The 18,858-nt window shown below is 47.2% G+C and overlaps 1 protein-coding gene across 5 annotated transcripts in view; it reads right to left on the bottom strand.

Annotated features, from left to right (window-relative positions):
- The window catches only part of PLCB2 (phospholipase C beta 2), a 54,020-nt gene that overhangs the window by 23,472 nt on the left and 11,690 nt on the right, over window positions 1-18,858 (bottom strand). For all 5 annotated transcript variants that reach the window (XR_011047922.1, XM_068397691.1, XM_068397689.1 and 2 more), the window contains 7 exons: window positions 16,555-16,632; window positions 14,361-14,429; window positions 5,159-5,299; window positions 4,336-4,415; window positions 3,660-3,713; window positions 1,074-1,149; window positions 635-735 (listed from right to left, as the gene is read on the bottom strand). Coding sequence is in view for 4 of the 5 variants with exons in the window: in XM_068397689.1 (XP_068253790.1) it covers window positions 635-735; window positions 1,074-1,149; window positions 3,660-3,713; window positions 4,336-4,415; window positions 5,159-5,299; window positions 14,361-14,429; window positions 16,555-16,632 (599 nt within the window). In the remaining variant the exon portion in view is untranslated. The remainder of the gene's footprint in view (window positions 1-634; window positions 736-1,073; window positions 1,150-3,659; window positions 3,714-4,335; window positions 4,416-5,158; window positions 5,300-14,360; window positions 14,430-16,554; window positions 16,633-18,858) is intronic.

Genomic DNA, 18,858 nt, shown 5'->3' with positions numbered 1-18,858 from the left:
TCCTTCCTCAGGTCAGCAATGGGTGCCCGCCTCCCTGGGCCCACACATCTCTGGTTTGTCTACATTTCTTCCTGTAAACAATGCTTTCCACTGTGGCCTTTCTTCTTCCCAACTAATTCAATACTGTGATGAGGTTGTGCTGAGGGGAGCACAAAGCGTATTTTGAGCCTCTGACTTGAGCTCTAAGGGGACCTGAATTTGAGAGCACACTGAACTGCTTGCCCTATGAAATCAAGTCCGTTTAAGAAGTCACAGATTTAGCTGCTTGAAAAAAAGGCCACTGGCTGTTTGTGAAGATCTATGGTTCTCACACTGCACATGGCCTCGTGTGGGGCTGGCCATAAGCAGTGTCACATCAGCATGATCTAGTGTTGACCTGGAATCAACCCTCCTGATGGTGACAGTTTCCAGTGAAGTTTCCAGAGTTTTCCAGAGGTTTTCCAGAGGTTTCATCGTTTTTATTGAGGCTGTGAAAGTGCTAATTGCACTGGCACTGTTTTGTGACCTGGGTTCCTGCCCTTCTAAGGCGTGAGACCTGACAAGCCACACAGGCAAAAAGGAGGGGCAAGGGGATTTCATGCTATCCTTTGCCACAAGAGATCAAGTTCTCTCATGTGGCTTGAGGGAAACTTACTGTGAGGTAAATATCTCATCAATCTCAGGCCGCGGACACAGATTCATGAGGAAAGTTTTATACACTGTCTCAGGGAAGTCCTCTGGGTTGATGGCATCGTTCTGAGAATGCAATGAAGACACGTCAGCATCACAAACCCCTGGCGCTTTCACCTCTCCATTAACACCCACAGCCCAGCACTCGTGTGAGGGACTGGAACACCTGGCACGGTGTGCAGGAGAGGACAGAGGGAGTGGAGAAGCCCCGCAATGCCCTGTTTCAGAACGGACTTGCAGGCTTGCAGTGAAGGCACGGCAGGCAGTGGTAGGGAAAAGGTGTCACAGCAACTAAGAGCATCTGGGCTGATGATTTTTTAATAGCCAAGGGCATCACAGGCAGGGTGGGCAAAGAGATTATTCTCAAACTAGTGGGACCTGTGGCTACCTAGTGAAAGCCTTACCTTGCCCTTTGGAAGATGACAAGAGCTTAATGCTGCTTCCACCCTCTTCCTGTCTGCAGGAAACATCTGAAAAATACTGACCAGACAGGGAAAAAAGAAATCACCACAATGCAGCAGGAGGGAGGTCACAAAGCCTGGGGCTGGGTGGCTGGAGCTGCAGCCGGAGTGCAAGACACTCAAAATGCACAGTGAAGGAGACTGAGGAGAAGACTAGAAACGTGAACCAGAGCAGACAGACAGTGTTTCTCCAAAGCAGTAACTGATGTACCAAGTCTTATAAACCTACAGTAGGTTTTTTGACTGCTGCCTTAGTACAGAAGTTCTGTATTTCTGCTATGGACTCTGTAAGAGCCCTGTCACTAAACTGCATCAGCTTACTCCCAAAATCCCTCACCACTGTCCTTCCCCTGCCCCTCTTGGAGGTGCCCCTGTGGCAGCAGGCCGTGTGCCACACATGCCCCAGGACACTTCCCTCCACAAGGCACTATCCCATGCAGTAGCTGGCATTAGCAAGGAATAACTTTGTAGTCAAGACAACACTCAAAAAAAGCAAACAAACATTGTGCGTATTTGCTGCTTTGAAAGAAGGCAACATTTAAAAGTCTGCTGCTGCAGAAACCAAAGCTCCCCTCCAGTTTGGAAAGCTGGGTACCGGTCTGCAGGGCAGGATTCACTAGGTCAAACCTTCAGCTTAAAGCAGCCTCTTTGCTGCACTATGGAACAGTAACAATAACTGAACTCTGCCTACTTTCAGAACATCCCAGTCAGCAGCAATGAGGTCTCCTCAGTGGATAAATTTAGATGTCAGCCCTCTCAAGCTCCTGGCATCACAGGTGCTCACAGCCAAAAGGGGAACAAAAAGTGCCAAATGTGTTGACAGGTGGAGAAGTTCAGTGGGAGCTGCAGCAGCCTTATGCAAACCCAGCGCACACGGGTTCCCAAGCTGCCCTTTGCAAGGCAAAAATTGCAGCACCCTTGGATCATAATCCCTTGTTATGATTCAAAAGGGATTTAAATGTCTGAAGAGAAAGGCAGATGCTCAGTGGAATTTTCAGAAGAATTCAGACACGGAGTTCTGAAAGCCTTACACACACCTGCACCTGGAGATACTGATATTTTTATAACTCTGGCTCAATCTGGACTATTTAATGGTCTAATGCTTTACACAGTGGAGCACTTTCACCACTCTGCAAGAAAGATGGACCAGGGCATTGAAGAGAGGTACAGCCTGTACCAGATATTTTTTCTAGCTTATTTCAGAAGAATAAGCCTTTTTCTCTCTGCAGTAGTGCTACCTTGCTTGCATTTTAAAGATCAATTCAAAGTACTCTTCCCTAGTGTGAGTGATTCATTACAGACCCATACATTTTTAAAAGCCCTTTGATGAATACACTGGTTTCCTGACAGAATGAAATTCTGCTCGTTGGTGGTTTAGAAAACAAACAACAAAAAATGTTTATTGTTGAATAACACCCAACCATCCAGGAGCCCATTTAGCCAGTGGAGACTCAATCTAGAATCGTTATGCAATATAACACGCTGTAGGTAGCGTATTTATTACAGGTGATTAGTGCCTGCCTCTTGTGCTGCTGTAACAGCACAAACCTAGAAGCAGCGTGGTTCAAAACTTCCCAGTGAACACCCACAAATGCACTACCTGCAGGTCCTCATTCTTGAAACAAAAGATAATTGATGCACCCAAAAGGGAATTCAACATGGCAGTGCAGCCTTTTGTCACTGTAGGAGTTGAATCAACATGGAGGAACCACAGGATCAGCCATGGAATGATTTTAATAGGGAAGACACTGAGTGGCACCAAATCAATTCTAGATTTATGCCAGGCAGGGCAGGGCAGAAGCAAGAGGCTGGTCTTTGCTCCAGCAAAGCAGCCTGGGCTCATTCCAATGGCCATCCTACCCTGAGGCACAAAGCCAACCCTGGGGACAGCAGAGTGCAAATCTCCACTGTTCTGTACCTGAACCAGCATTAGCACTGACCCAGGTCTGCCCTCAAAGGCTCTTTCCCTCTCATGCATACCCAGAGTAAAGGCTGAGGGCAGCACAGTTACACCAGCAGAGAACGGCTGCAGTGGCCACACGTGAAGAGAGGAGGCAAGTGAAGGCAACAGACCCCTACGCTTCAGGCTAGCTGGGGAGCCAAGCAAAAAGCTCTCCACATACAGAACTCCTCATACGAAAGGTAAAACAAATCCCACGTCTCATCTGCCTTTCAACTCAGGTTTGCAAAACAATCTGGGATCAGAATTTTACTGAAGTTGCTTGTTTTTGTTGGTCATTTCTTGGCAACAGCCAGGAAGTGAAATCCATGGCTGTTTAAGGCAATTTCTTGCTGCAGATGAACGCCACAAGAGGTCTGCTTTCCAGACCCAAATTATACCCCATGCCTTTCCTTGGAAGGAACCCAGGTGCAGCAGGAGTCCTTTCATGGCCTGAATCCAGAGGGAATGACCTCTGCCTCTTAGGTCCAGACAGAGCAGGTAGCTGAAGCCATTGGGCAACCATCCTCTTACCAGCTGCTCTGCTTTAGTCTGGCTAAACACACAACAAAACAAACATCCGTACTCACTTCCTGACAGGAATCTTCCCCTCTGCATTGAGCTGCATCTTCAGCTTCACTAGGCTGTGAAAAAAAAAAAAAGATGATTATGAAAATGCACTTGTACAATCTTAGAGGTCGTGTTAAATAAGGAGAAAGAAAAAATACGCAATTGGGAAAACAATCTAACAGTTAACTGAAAATCAGGGCCCTACAGACAGCTTAACCTCAGAACCCCTTCCTGTTTCTTGGGAAGGAGAAAGAGACAAATTATAAGAGCTTAGATATCAGAAAGATCCCTCTGAAACATGATACAGAGATAATGGTATCCCCTATTTTTTAGCGTTCCTCAGTGACCCCAGGTCGCCAACCAACCAGTCTCACAGAGCATAGAAAAAGAGGCAGCACTTTGTTGGGGTGAGCGCTGTGACTGCAGCAGGAGACGCACCTGAGGCTCAGAATTACAGTTGGTCCAATACCACGGGTGTGTTTGTTGGCTCAAGCACTTCTGTGCCACTCAGTTGTCACACAACACATGGCCCAACTACCGCCCCCCTACCTGTGCCTTGGGGCTCTGAGCTGACACGGGACGTGTTTTGGAGGCTGCCAAAGGACTTGGATGATAAGAAGCCTTTTCTTTCTAGTACAGACAGAAAGGGCAGTACACAAACGTTTCAGAGAACAGTGCTGGTCAGAAGTTACTTACATTTTCTCTAGGAAGGTGTACCGAGAAGCGTTGTACGTGAGGGGATTCCGGACGATGGCCATAATGTCCTCAGCCCAGCTCTGGGAACACACACACAAGGCAGAGGCCGTTGGCCATTACTGAACTGCACCAAGAGGAACACAGCAACCAACATGGAAAGGGCACAGAATCATGGAATGGTTTGGAAGTGACCTTAAAGATCATCTAGTCAAACTCCCCTGCCACAGGCAGGGACATCTTTCACTAGACCAGGTTGCTCAAAGCTCCATCCAGCTTGACCCTGAACACTGCCAGGGATGGCGCATCATCCTCAACTTCTCTGGGGAACCTGTTCCAGTGTACCACCCCCACAGCAAAAAACTTCTTCCTTACATCTAAATCTACCCTTGTTCAGTGTAAAACTGCGACCCCTTGTCCTGTCACTACCGGCCTTGGTAAAAAGGCCCGTCCCAATACTGCTGGGCTCCAAATCCCAACAACTGGGCCCTGGGCTTGGCTGTATCACCTTCCTACTGCCTATATATCTTAGCAGCTGAAACTTTTCCACTGAGTCTTCTCAGCTCTCTGTTTATCCATACGAAGCACATGAAGGACAAAAATGACATACTAAATTTCCCCTACTGGTCCTTCTCCATGCAGGGCAGAAGCTTCTAGAACTATGGAGGTACCACACCTTACCGGAACATAAACCTGCTTGTTTATAACCTTGCCAGTAACATTGTTGAGGTTCAGTTCCCTGCCTTCCCCTCTCCTTTCCTGCTCCCCACTTCAGGCCCCAATCCTTAGTGTTCCCCAGTGCCTCCTTGCCCTCAGGACCCGATACCTTGCCAACGTTCTCCTTGTAGGACACAAAGTTATGGAAAGTGAGGTCAACCATGTCAGGGCCAGACACAATAGTCAGAGTCTTAAGCAGGAAGGTGCTGTGAGGGTAATCCAAGTTAAAAACCTCTCGGAGCTTCTGACACTGCAAAAGAAACAGAACAGATTGGGATGAAGGGAGAACAAAGCAAACTGTACCTGAAGAAACCAGGACCCAATCCAAACATTGACCCAAAGTCACAGCAAGCTTTTCAAGGGTTGCAAAATTGTTTAATGTAATCTTCCTTTCCTTAGCTTTCTTTATTTTCCATCTTCATTCTGGAGCCTGCATTACCTGGATCCTCCACGGAACAAAACGTTGTGACTAACATCACTGCACAAACACGCTGGGTTGGTCTGAAAAAGTAAAAGCTGGAGACTGCTCTTGAAGAAATTCCTTCTGAAACTTCAGCCTGAGCTTGCAGACAGGCAGAGGAGTAGCTGGCCTGCTCATACCAGAGGTACATAACCAGCTTACTGCAGCCAGCCATGTCAGATCACACCCCAAGAAAGCCTTTTAGATTAGTGTGATACCTTTTGCTGTGACCTCCCTCCACCACAAGAAAGATGTCATTTGGGACCCAGGTTTACCAGCTTTAGACCTGGTCACTGGAGAGATGGGCTCTCGCCCTCCAAGTCACATTTTCTGCTAGCTGTCAGTTGCTAGAAGGGTTTTTTTCCGTAGCAATTGCAGTATCCTACAGCGATGGCTCACCAGAGATTTGTTTTGTTAAGTATAAGGCTCAACCAATTAGTCACACTTGGATTTCATCACCATATGAAGTATTTATAGAATCCCTTTAAATTATTTAGCATTTTCTGCATTCCTCTGTAAGGCATCACTAAACCAAGGTATCCTGGAGTTGTACTGACAGTCGCTATTTATAATGAAAGGATAAAATTCCCATGTCCTGGAATAAAGCACAGCAATTAATTATCTAAAGCGCAGGATAAATCTATACCGAAGCAAACAGGGAGGCTGTCAGAGCACCTGCTCCCTCAGAAACAGAGGTTTTAGCTAAATGACCTTACTCTTGTGTTTGCTATAAACTCAGAGCACACACAAAGTCAGTTGCTGAAGTTCAGCTCACATTTAGGGACTTGTTAAGCTGCTCCTAAAGGGACAACGTCTGAATCTTTGCAAGTTGAAGAAAGCAAACTCAGAATCCCAGAATCAATGAGGTTGGCAGAGCCCTCTAGGCTCATCGAGTCCAACCTGACACCACCCTGACACCACCATGGCAACTAGACCAGGGCACTAAGTGCCACGTCCAGGCTTTTCTTAAACCCCTCCAGAGATGGTGACTCCCCAATCTCAGACTTCCACAGCCCTCAGTTTAGCCCAAACCAACTAAAATCCCTGACACTCAACCACCTGTTTGCATCCCATGACGATTCCAATGGAAGCAATTCCATTTCTGCCCCAGAATTTTCTCTTTACATTTGGACTGTAAGAGCAGAAGCTCCAAACCAGCTCAGCTCCAGGCGTTCTATGTGTCTGCACCACGTCACACACAGAGCTGCATATATATTTTATAAGGGACTCTGCAGATTTTTTCCGCTGCATTTTCCCACGTTTCTGGAGCATCCGCAATTTTGAGACATCTGTAAGCAAACAGGCAAACCAGGATGGGCTGGATTATAACTCAAGATCACCTGACTACCGTCTCTCACTTCAGAAAAGCAACTCTCCGCAGGGGTAACTGACAACTGCATAATCCAAGAGCATCTGGAGGGCAAGAAGGGGGAGGCAGTCAGCCACCAGAAGGTTTCCCTGATTTCTAACTATTAGGGAATTTCTAAAATGCCTCATTTGTGCTTTATGAGCAATTTCCCTTTGCAGAAGTGAGCAGCACCCACACCCCCACACCTCCTTTCTGCACTCACAGCCACTTCTCGATGGAGCTGAACTTTTCATTACAAGTGGCAAAGCGTTCGGATTTTAACTTCAAATTTAACTTCATCTTGCAAACCCTCTGGCGTTCGTTCAGCTTCCTTACCTCTAGGGCTGTAGATTACACGGAGCTAAGACAATAGAGAACTTGTGGTTTATGCTGAGCTCATTTCCTGTATTTGTTACAAACGGGCTCCTCCCAGCCCTTCCTTCTCTGCAAGCTGCTCTCTCTGCTCTCCAGCGGACGGGTCTCTTCACGCTATGTCCCCAGCAAGCTGAACGCTGCATCAGAGCTGCTGCCTTTATCTAGCCGTGCTCTGCCAGACAAACCCGACACACGCCGTGTCTGGTAACGGCCTGATGTCTGATCACTCCTCAGAGCTGTCGTTCACGGTCAGCCTTGGCCTGTGCTGCTTTTTATACGCCGTGTCCTTTATCAGCATCAACTTACGACACCTCCTAACACCTCAGCGAAGGCTTCACTTTATGAGAAGTAAACTGCAGCGGGGAGAGGAAGGGATGATCTTGTCAGGGATCTAAATTGAGTCATGTTCTCCCAGCAACTGATTTCCTGCCTGGCCTTGAGCGAGTCCCTCGCTCGCTCTGGGCTGCCTGCTTTGTGTGGGGATCCTCTCCCTCCCGGGATGAACGCAGTGATGTCGGTGTAACACTGAACGAAGACAGGCAGGGAGCACCAAGGTGATGCCGCAGCTCGTCCATGATCTGTGCTCCTTTAGCACCTTGGTGCTGCAGCTTTGCTACTAATTCCTTAGTGTCACGTTGCAGGTGGCCATAAAGGAAAAATAGGAATTACCACGTGAAAAGCAAGACAACCATATTAGCCATGCAAACCAGAAGGGAAACATGCTGAGCAAATCCACTTAAAGAAAGACCAAGCAAACAGAAAACAACCCACGGGCAGCGGGGCTGAAATACAGATTCAGCTTTCCCTTCACTTCCCACCCTCCTGATTTCCCTAAAATCCTCACCTGTACAAAGCAGATTCCTAGTCCAGAGAAAAGCAAATTCTTATGCAAATATAAACAAAGAGCCAGGCCTAATGCAAGAGAGACAGAGAGACAGGCCTTTCTCTGCTTGAAACGGGACACAGTCAAGTGATGGCTGGGATTCGCCACGGCTGCAGGCACCCACTACACTGACAGCTTTGTACCTTCATGAAACATGACATAGTGCTTGTGGTATTAGAAGACAGGGCTTGACAGGTCTTCTCTTTTGGAGAAGTCTTGTTTGGTTGCCAGAAGGGAAAGGAAGCACCAGATTACTCAAATGCCTTTGGCTCTGCAGGTACCACTCCCGTCCTCGTTGGCAGCACTGCTCCATGACAGCGTTCAGCACTGAGCCCCACTGCTGCGGAGCCAGCCTGTCTCTGCGCCAAGCAGCTCGGTGAGATGAGGCAGAAAAAAACCCACACAGATGAAGCACTCTCAGCTCTCATTGCTGTCTTATCTAAAGGAACCGGAAAATGCCGCAGCACCCAGATTCACATGGCACAAAATAACCCGCGGCATTTGGAACCGAGCAGGAACAGACTGTGTGGGAGAGATGCAGACTGTGCATCCTCAGTAACTGCTGTCCCCGTGCTCTAAGAGCTCAGATGGAAGGGGCAGAAGAGGGCCCAGCATGGCAAAAGGCCATTATTCAGATGTGACTGTTTCCTTGCTCAGCCCCTGCTCCACTATTTATAAATCCTGAGCAAGCCACAGGCTTCTACGTGCTTTTCTCCTGCACGTGCACACATCACTTTGTCTCCATATGGCTTCTTGTGAATCCTCCTTGATTTGGAGGCCTGAACATCAGACTTGGTTCAGTCCCCCCCGTGCTCATGCCCATCGAGGCGATGCCACCCTCCCCCTGCGATGCGGCAGAAGGAGTGACCACCCAACCCCCTGTTCCTGGGCCACAGCCCAGCCCCCTGCTCAGCTCCCAGTGCAATGCGAGTGCTCCCTGACTTGGTGGTTCCTAAACACTACTCACTCCTTCTTTATCATCTCAAAATATTATGTGTGAAATACCTTGGGATAATTTTCGCCCTTGTACATGTTCAGTTCAGAGTCTGCATCTCTGGCTTCAATAACAACAAAATGCATAGAGGATGAAACTGTTTTATAATCATGACAGAAAATACAGTTTCTGGTTTTATGAAAAATTATGCTTGTTGCAAAGTCAATGCCTGCTGAAATGTCTACACAAAACCCAAGATGAAGCCAACAGCCCAGCAGTCTGGCCTAAAACATCATGTATTTTGGTCCTAATTATTACATTCTGTCAGTGTTCTGGGATCTTGGTGCATTAGAAAAAAACAAAACGGAGCAGCCGTTATTGTTCCTTGTTACTCAAAGGCAAACACAGAATTGCATTGTAAATAACATCTTGATCTGCTCTGGCATGCTGCTGAACTACATTCAATAGCTTTTTATCTTGTCTCATTTATGTTCAAAGTCCCTAATTCTTATCTTTATTACTCTTGAACGTGTGCCAAAGTTCACTCTGCTCTGTCTCTCAAAGAAAAAAATTCCATGAAGAAAAACCCTGCAGAACACTGAGCAGCACTCAGAGAAAATAAAGCAAAGGGAGTGAGGAAGGGAGACCTGCACGTGCATAGAAGAGGTGAGGGGCAGCCTGAGGGCTGTGTGCGTGCTCATGCGCTCCCATGGCAGGAGGTGAGGGCTGGGGAGGGGGCAGGCAGGGAGGAAGGGGTTTGCTCCAAGGGAGCACGGCTGTCCCTCACCTTCGGGCAGGTTCAGTTCCAAAATCACTTCCTTCAGTGGCCCTTCTCATGTGGAAGTGGCTCCTATTGCTCCCAGCCCTTAGTGACTAGTCGCTTTTTCAAGGCCACACTTACTCCGCTGGGCACTACAGGCTGACCACCTACTCCCTAAACACCTGCAGTGTGGGCAAGGAGACCACCAGCCCCTGCCCCCAGCTTGCTGGGACCTGTACTGGGGAGGGAGCGTGTATGACAGCAGGTCTCTTCAGAAGTGGTTTTCTGCATGGGCGCTTTGGTGTTATTCTTCTTGCCGTGTGTAAAGAGGTTACAAAGAAAAACCCCCAACCTCGTGCTTAGCAGCAGCAGGGAAAGTGTTACTGGAAGGAGGTAACTCCCAGCATCCACAGTACAGCCACTCATCTCACCTACATGGGTCTGAAAAGCACAGGGCATGTTCCACCCTGGTGCAGCTTGAACCCCAGCCAGAAAGTGCTCAGCCCCTTGCAGAGGGAAGCAGCAGGGCAGCTGCTCTCAGTAAAGCACTTCCCTTCCTTGTGAATTCCTTCAGCCACAATTCAGTAGGAAAACCAGATCACAAGCTTTGCCTCACAGAGGCTGGGGATTTACTACAGCATCACTTGCAAGGAAGGGGAGAGGAGGGGAAGAGGATGCTTGATTTGTTATTGGTACATCCAAAGCTCTTCCAACAGCTGTGATCTTCTTCCCCTTGGGATCTTGTTGCCCTTGCTTAAATATCATCCCTTAGCCCCCTCTCCCCCACTTTTAGCCAATGAAACAACCATTTGTACTGATTTCAGCAGTTCTATCCCACAACCCTTCCAAGCCATTATTTTGTAACAGGAGACAGCACCCTTTTACTTGCTTCTGCCCTTCACCTCCAACAGATCTTTGGTTGCTTTGTCACACCAGTTTTTCATATTTATCTTTTTGTAATGATGCACCAGACGCAGCTGCCCTGTGTGGGGGGTGTGGTGATTCACATCAAGAAGTGTTCACTGCTTTCTGCATTCCTTACAGCAAATTCTGTTCTGAGGAAAGCCAACTGCATACACAACTGAGGGCTTCACACAAGCCCTGCAGCAGGGATAGTACAGCCATGTGTAAATAAGAAATTTCCAGGACTGGACAGCACATCTCTCCCAGCATTTTGGTTCAACAGCCATTTCAGTTCCCACACGACACCTCCTATCATCCCATAACAGAAAGGTGGAGGTGCATTTTACTATATGTTGTCATAGAAATGCCAGAAAATTCCCTGAAATAAAAAGGGGACTTCTTTTAAATAGGTCTCTACGAAATGCAGAATTCAAAAAGCACTTGGGATTTTCACAGCAGAGGTCGTCATCAAGGGCATCACTTCTGCCTGGTCAGAATACTTAATAAATCACTTGGTGCTTGACCTTTGTTTTGTTGCTTGTAAAAAAATGAGCTGTAGCCAATTCCCAGGACTGTAAAATACAGTCTCTGGCCTATTCCAATGGCTGGAGTACAACAGCTACACCGGGTCAGACCACAGACCCCTCCAGATGCCTGGGGAAAAGCGTAAGACCAGGGCAAACGCAGTGACACTTCCCTGACACATTTCTGCAGCTTCCAGCAATTTACAACTCAGCAACTTCCTAAACCAGAGGCGTTACCTTGTATTTAATAACCCTCAAAGGGTATTTCCTTCTTGTCCTGACTTCTTAAACTCGCTCTCATTTCCATGACTCGTGCAGGAAGGCATCCCTGCGCAGCGACACAAGGTGCGAAACAGCAGCACCTCCTTCTGCTTGTGCTGAACCTGCCTTTGGAAAATTCCACTTGATGTGGAGCTCTCACACTGGAAGAAACACTGAGTAACCGCTCGTGCTCACCTTCTCCATTCCACCCCTGATTTTATAGCACTCCACAATACTCCTCCACATCCCCCTCATTATTTTTTGCCAGACTATGGTCCCTGCCTACTCAGATGCTCTTCCTACCGCAGCCATTCCATACTTTTATTAATCTTGCTGCTTTTCTCTGCCTTTTCCAGTTCTTTGTCTCATTCGAGATGAGCACACTAAAACTGCACAAACATGGGTGCATTCAGGCTGTACACAGTAGCATGATTTCCTGTTTCTTTCCTTACAATTCCTAACATACAACTTACTTTCCTGAGCAAATACTACTGAACACTGAGTTGATATTTTTATGCATTTACCATACCCTCAAGATCTTGTTTCTGAGCAGCAATAGTCAGCTCAGAGCTTATTATTACAGACGGTTGGGGTTTGTTTTTTCTGTGTGCATTGTCTGATTTTTATCTGTCCTAGATTTTATCACTTATTAGATCATCCAGTCAATCAGCAAGTCAAGGTCTTTCTACACATCAGCCCTCATTTTTCAGTACCATTGGTAAACTGTGTCTTGCCTCTATACACCTCTTCTGCAGATCCCACATGAGCACACAGTATGTCTCAGGCCCAAGCACTGATCTTCCTGGGGGTCTGCTGGGTCTCTCTCCCCTCTCAAGAGACCTTTTTCTTACTCTCCAGCAGTAATTTTCCCACACAAAGATGTCCCCTCTTAGTCCGTTCTTTAAGAGCCTTTGCCTACGATGGAATCACACAGGCCACTTCCCAGTTTTACTGAACAGATTTAGAGCTAATTACAGAACAGCCCCTGCCTCCCCCTCTGCTTTTGCTCTTTGCTACCCTGGCACTGCTCATCAATTTCTTTTAACAAACTTTTGTGCTTTTATTAAAAATCTATTTTAAAAGACCATTTTAGTTTTTCCCTGGATGCAGGATGTGGTCATCCCAAAAGCGTACCATGAATTACTCTTAAACTGGGGTTGGTCTTGTTTCCAGGGCAATCCCCTGTTTGTGAGCAGGGGCTCATTAGATGCTGTTTGAGTAGAAATTCCTTCTGTCTAGAGGTAACTCTGACACTGCACTTGTGTTGGCCTGTTTCTCCTGGTAGTCTCCAATTAGTCTTCCTTAACTAATTGCTAAAATCTAGGACATTTTTCTCCAGCTTGGCTGCTGCCCCCAGAAGCCATCCACCTATTGCCTCAGTACTTACACCACCAATTTATAAGCTGAATTCAGTTTTTAAACAGATTATTCCAGAAGTTTAACATCCTAAAAAACAGTATCTCATGGCTCTCCTTTAAGTTGGCCTTTTCCTTACTGTATTCTGTCTGGAGTGGAGCACCTAGATCTACCAGGTCCAAATATTTTATTGTCTCAAACAAAAAAAAAAAAAACAACAAAACAAACTTCTGAGAGCTTTTTCCCAAACATTTTTCCCACAAAAAAAGTTGCAGACAAAGTTTTAGGCTCGTTGAAAACTCAAATATGTTTCATTCTAATGAATTTCCAAGAAGAAATGCAGTTTCTCAGAAGGAATTCCGATTTTTAAGAATTGTGCAAGATGGGTACTGTTGTTGAGCTCTGCTGAGCTTTTAGCACCCACTTCATTATGGTCTTTTGAGAAACTGAGTCTCGGGGAGCTCTGAGAGACATTTTTCAGAGCAGTATTAAGAAAACAGCCATAATACTTACGCAAAGAAGCTGCTCGAGTCTCTCAGTATATATTGCAAAATCTTTCCCTTTTGCATTAGACAATCACCCATGTTACCACGTGCAGCCATTATCTTTACTCCTTTGTTTTCTTTTCACATTCTAGCTTTACTTCAGTTTTCTGCTTGCCTTTTCCATACATGGAAAAGTTAAAAACAAACAAGTAACAGACCCAGAAAAAAGTCCTAACAAGGACAACTTTGCTGCAGGAAGCTTCAAGTATAACTGAAAGCAAGAACCAAGCCATAATTGTGTGCTTTCCTTACTCTGCCCCGCTGCAAGCAAGCAAGTTAAAATTATTTGGGAAAAAACCCAAAAAGAAACACTATTTTTTTCTGAAACTACATTTTCTTCCCTTTGAAGGTAAAAAAAAAAACCCTCCATACACTGTGTTGGAATCCCACTGTAACTACAGGTTTGTAGCTGCCCTGACCCAGCCTGTGCATCTTTGCACGAGAGAGCAGCTCTGGTGACTCAACACAGAAACATCCCAAGTCTCCTGCAGGACACAGAAACATCCCAAGTCTCCTGCAGGACACAGAAACATCCCAAGTCTCCTGCAGGACGTCCCAGTGCAGCTCAGTGAACAGAAAGGCCAGGCCAAGACTAAAGGCAGCCAGATGCATGGCAGGGGGGAAACACAGCCGCTGTGCACAAGGGAAGGCAGCTCCTTGGGAAGGCACTCGCCAGGGGAATTGTTGTTTTCCTGGCTTTCTGGCATATTCTTTCCAACAAGCTCATCTACCACAGTCTGGACATGCCATTCCTTTGGGTGCACAGAGGACCCCTGGGGAGTTGAGGGACAAAAGTAAAGATGGCTTTTCTATATTTACATAGTTGTGATGTAAGGAGACAAGCTCCTCTCCACCTTCCTGTAGCAGAAAGCCAGGGTGAACTGCCTCAGCTTACACCAAAGCCCCAGGCAGCCTGGCCCTTCCCACATAAACCACCCCCAGGAATGAAGCTACACACTCACCTTGGGGATTTTGGCAAATCGCCCCACTCTGGTATCTCGGATGCTGGTTATATCCAAAATTTCCATTTCCTACAACAGAATAAGGACAAGGAAGATGAAAGACAAAGGAGTAAGGAAAGCAATCCACTACAGAGCCCCCAGAAGCTGCAAAGCAGGTCTCGGCCAGTGCCTGTCACTGGGAAGGAGCCCTCCCACCAGGAACAGCCAGGCAGGGGACCATCAGCTGCTGATGTGCCAAGCTGGCAGGCAGTGGTGGTCTCCAGCACCGTCCTCTTCCAAGCAAGGCCCAAGGCTCGGTGTGGATTACCAGGAGAGGGAGCATACGACATGCATGCAAGTTTATATGGGGAAACCCTACCCCAGTTACAGCCCAGCCTCTTCCCTGCTCACTCCCAGCAGACCTTCACCTAATCTGTTCTGAAGCCATTCCCATGGAGGACATTCCACAACCTTCCCTAGGCAGCCCACTCCACGTCCTCACTACTGGCTAGCTGTCATGTTTATTTTGTTTGTTCTTTTAATATCCAACCTGAATTTCCTTCCTCTGTTACTAATTTGTCTGCTCACCACGGATCTGGAGAACAAATTACACTTGTTGCAGCAGATAATACTATTTTCCAAGATCACAATACAGAGCAATGTAGATACCATGCCTTCTGGCTGTATCCCCATTTTATTGTCAAGAGGGATGGAAATTTCACTCCTAGCCCCACTCCCTTCTGAATCCCTAGCACAAAAGCAGTACAGTTTTTCTTCCTTGCTCTTCATGACAAGCAGATCTTAAGAAGAGTCAATCAAAGATTCAACATAGAAACTCTTGACCATACCACACCACGCTCTTTATCAGCCCATCTCTTGCCCCTGGTCGCTGTGCTCATGCCAGCCTGCACATGACCTTCACAAGCCTGCCCCAGCTCCCTCTGACAGCCACCATTTGCCCACCACCCTTCTCGCTAGCTCACGCTGTCTGCAGGTTCCCTCAGAGAACAGGAAAGATGCCAGACAAGTGCTCCCCCAAGGATGCAAAACAGGCTGTTGCTCCACCATGGCTCTCAATTTTGTTTACAGTTTATTTTAGGTGCTAATTAATGGTATTTCCCAGGAATAGGAGACCCCCTGCTCAGCATGGGTTTCCTCATGTCAGCCCTGCTTCCTTATCCCAGCCCCTTTCCCAGGTAATTAGATCCCTCATACCACTAACCCAGCAAAATATCTCACTTTTGATGGGTGACAACACCTCCCCTTGCCCCATTTTGTGCACCTCCTCCAGTGCTACCCCTTCTTCCTGCTGTCTGGCTGGAACCCTTACAGCAAAAATTCTACCACCAGGAGCAGACCTTGAAAGAGGAATGAGAGTGACAGAGACGGCTGAAAGGAGAGCACATCTTCTAGAAGGATGTGACAGCCCCCAACCTCGTGACACTGTTCTCAGGACATGGCTGTGTGGCAGTGCCTTGCCCCCACTGGCACTGGGGCACAATCTTCTGAGAAGGCAGAGCTCACCGAAACACATCAGATCGCCTGGCCAGGGCGCTCTGCAGGACTATTGTCTCTGTCTCTTTATCTACCACGGCTCTTCAGCATGTAGGTCACGAGGAGGAAGCAGAGCTGAACCACAGCTCTGCTCTGGAAAGCAGAAGTAAGCCCAGCCTTCCACCTCCAGCCAGCCAGATCTCTCCACCCCTCCCTGCTACTCATCAGGGAGGAACCAAATTCTCTTTCCTAAATGTGTTGCCCCTCTCTCCCCTCCAGCAGCCAGCATCCCGTGGTTTACCTCCGGCAGCATGCACACACCACCTGGCCCAAGAGGAACACAGCTCACTCTCCAGACTTGATGTAGTCTCTACATCACTACGGTCACTACTTTTTTTTTTTTTAAATTAAAATTTCTAAAACCCCATCTAATGAACTTTGCAGGTACAAGATGCCAGCGTGACCAGCACAAAAAGGCACGCTCATCTCTCTGGCATGTTCACAGCTTAATTTCCTGCTCTTTTCTGGAACTCTGAAGACAGATAATTCTGCCATTGTATAAGCATGAGACTCCCAGGGCCTTTGCGGGGGGATCCCTGCTCAGTGGAATGAGCGTGGTAGTTTGCTCCTGAGTGCAGAAGTCGAGCACTTCTGGTGTTATAAGCTCACACAAACTTGAACTGGCTCTTTGGAGACCAAGCTGTGAAGTCTTAGCACTGACCTTATTCTGATCAGTCCAGTATAAGTAAAAGCCCTTTGGATCCACTCGAAGAATCACAGGAGAAGCACTTGCTGTTTCCTGACAAAAAAACACAGAAGAAAGGTTAGCACCCTACGTGACTTGGAGAACCCATCATGGGACGTAATGTTCCCAGTTCAAATATAGACCCAGTGAGGTGAATCACCCTCTGATTTATGGAAATGAACCAGATGACTTTAGTACATCTCCAGAGTAACACTGTGAGGCTATGGAAGCTGGTTTCTGCTGAAGCCTGAGTCTTGCCTAACACTATGCATTTAGCTAGAACAACTCTCTTGGAGCTTTCTGTACAGTGAATTAAGAGAAGAAAGTACCTGTAGAGACAATCATTTCATGTGAGCTGGCTTCCCTCCAAGGCACCTACTTTGTTCTACAAGCTCCAGAAGCAGCCTAGGCCAAGCACAGCTAGCGTTCATCTGTGGCATCTGCCATCTAGGTGCTCACGTTAGTTATCTGGGCTGTCTTTATCTAGAACAGGGCCTAGTCACAAAGAGTCCAAGGAGGGGTCCATCTAATACAGCAGATCATCTGCTTTAGGTGGTGATTCTTAAACTCCATGGACTAGCTCTACCCAAACTATAAAAAGAAGCAGCTATTTAAACACCCACGCTACAGGCCCAAAATTAAATGAAATTAATTGGGGCTGATCTGAACCCATACAAGAGGGAGGCCCTCCAGACCAGAAGGCAGGCACACACTGCAAAGGAGACACAGGCTGCTGGCAGGTTGTGTGCTTTGCCTCTGAGTAATTACACTGCTGCTGCGTTTTCAGTTAGAGGCAACTTCACAGACATTTTCAAGACAACATCCATTCCCATTTCAAATGCCAGCCTGTGCTAAGAGATGAATTAGCACGAGCTCTTTGGAGACAGAGATAAGGACACGCTTGGTGCCTCCGCTTGGGTCCCAGCCCATTTGCTCATTCAGTCTGGATGACTCCTCACTGCACTTGACCTCTGGTGCCACAGAAGGCAGGACTGTGAGGCCTATCAGCCATTTCTACACAGGCTTCAAATTCAATTCAGGAAGCTGAAATGCCCAGCTACTGAGATGAAACCAGTCATGGAATTTGGAAGTTGTATTTGTCACTTGGCCTTAGGTTCTTCAGTTTGTTATTGAACTCATACTTCACTCCAGAGTGTATCTGTATTTGCAGGGACCTTCATTTCCAGCTTCACTACAGTAAACTGCCTGTGCCACAGTGCACTGTATGTTCTACTTTTAGTCCCTACTGTCTTTCTCACGCTGTACTAGGGACCATGGATGGTCATGGGGTGCAGGTAGACTCTCCTACAGGGTGGCTCCTGGCAACTAAGGAAATGGTGGATTCTACAGAAGATAGTCTGGCAGCCAAACTGGCTTCTGCTCACACTGGGGGGTTCAACTCCAGGGCACAAAGCACACATTGTCTGGTAAAATCCTGTACTCCATTATCTTTAAGAGATGGAAACATTTTTGCTTCTACTATGAGGGCTAAGACCCAGTGTAGAGCCAAATCCACACGCATCTGCTCCGCTTAAGAGGTCAGCTACTACATTGTGCCCTAACCTGAGGTTTTGAAAGGGTTCCCAAGTGGTTCTTGAAATAACTATCATCCATGTAGTAGGACTTAACCTCTTCAGTCTGCTTGGCAGCCCCCGCTTGCTGGATGCTAAACAAAGCTGTCTCCATTTAGCCCCCACCCCGGGCTAAACCATAACCAGTTGTTCTGTCACCCAAGACCCCTCCCCAGCCGAGAAAGGGAATTGGGAAAAGGACGGAGACTCCAGGGTTGAAATTTAAACAGATTTAATAAAATAAGAGAACCTATATCAATACTAATACAAAGACACAAAATTACACTTAGCTCACAAAGTGGTGGCAAGTCCCTCCAGGGATAGTAACCACTGAGAAGAAGAGAGGAAGAGGGAGGGGAGAGCAGAGCAAAAAGCCCCCCCATCCCCAGCAGCTTTCCCATTCATAGTGACCCTGACATTAATGTTACAGAATACCCCTGTGGGCAGCCTGGGGCAGCTGCCCTGCCTTGCACTGCTCAGGGCCCTGATCACCAGCCCACAGCTGGCCACACACTGAAACAAAATGTAACACAAAAGGGATTCTATACATTTTATCCCTGCAAAACCAGGACACAAGCACAGCAGAGCTGCTCCTTACTCCAAGATGTTGCAGCTAACTCAGTGGGACAGGTCAGAACAGTCCTGCCTCTCTGAGATCCTCCTGCACTCTCCTCTAGAGAATACATTACAAATGCTGGACAAGGTGAAG

This window comes from Nyctibius grandis, chromosome 4 (genome assembly GCF_013368605.1).
Source record: "Nyctibius grandis isolate bNycGra1 chromosome 4, bNycGra1.pri, whole genome shotgun sequence".
NCBI lineage: Eukaryota > Metazoa > Chordata > Aves > Nyctibiiformes > Nyctibiidae > Nyctibius > Nyctibius grandis.
Note: the sequence above shows the minus strand (reverse complement) of the source record. Positions and strands in the feature narration are given on the sequence as shown.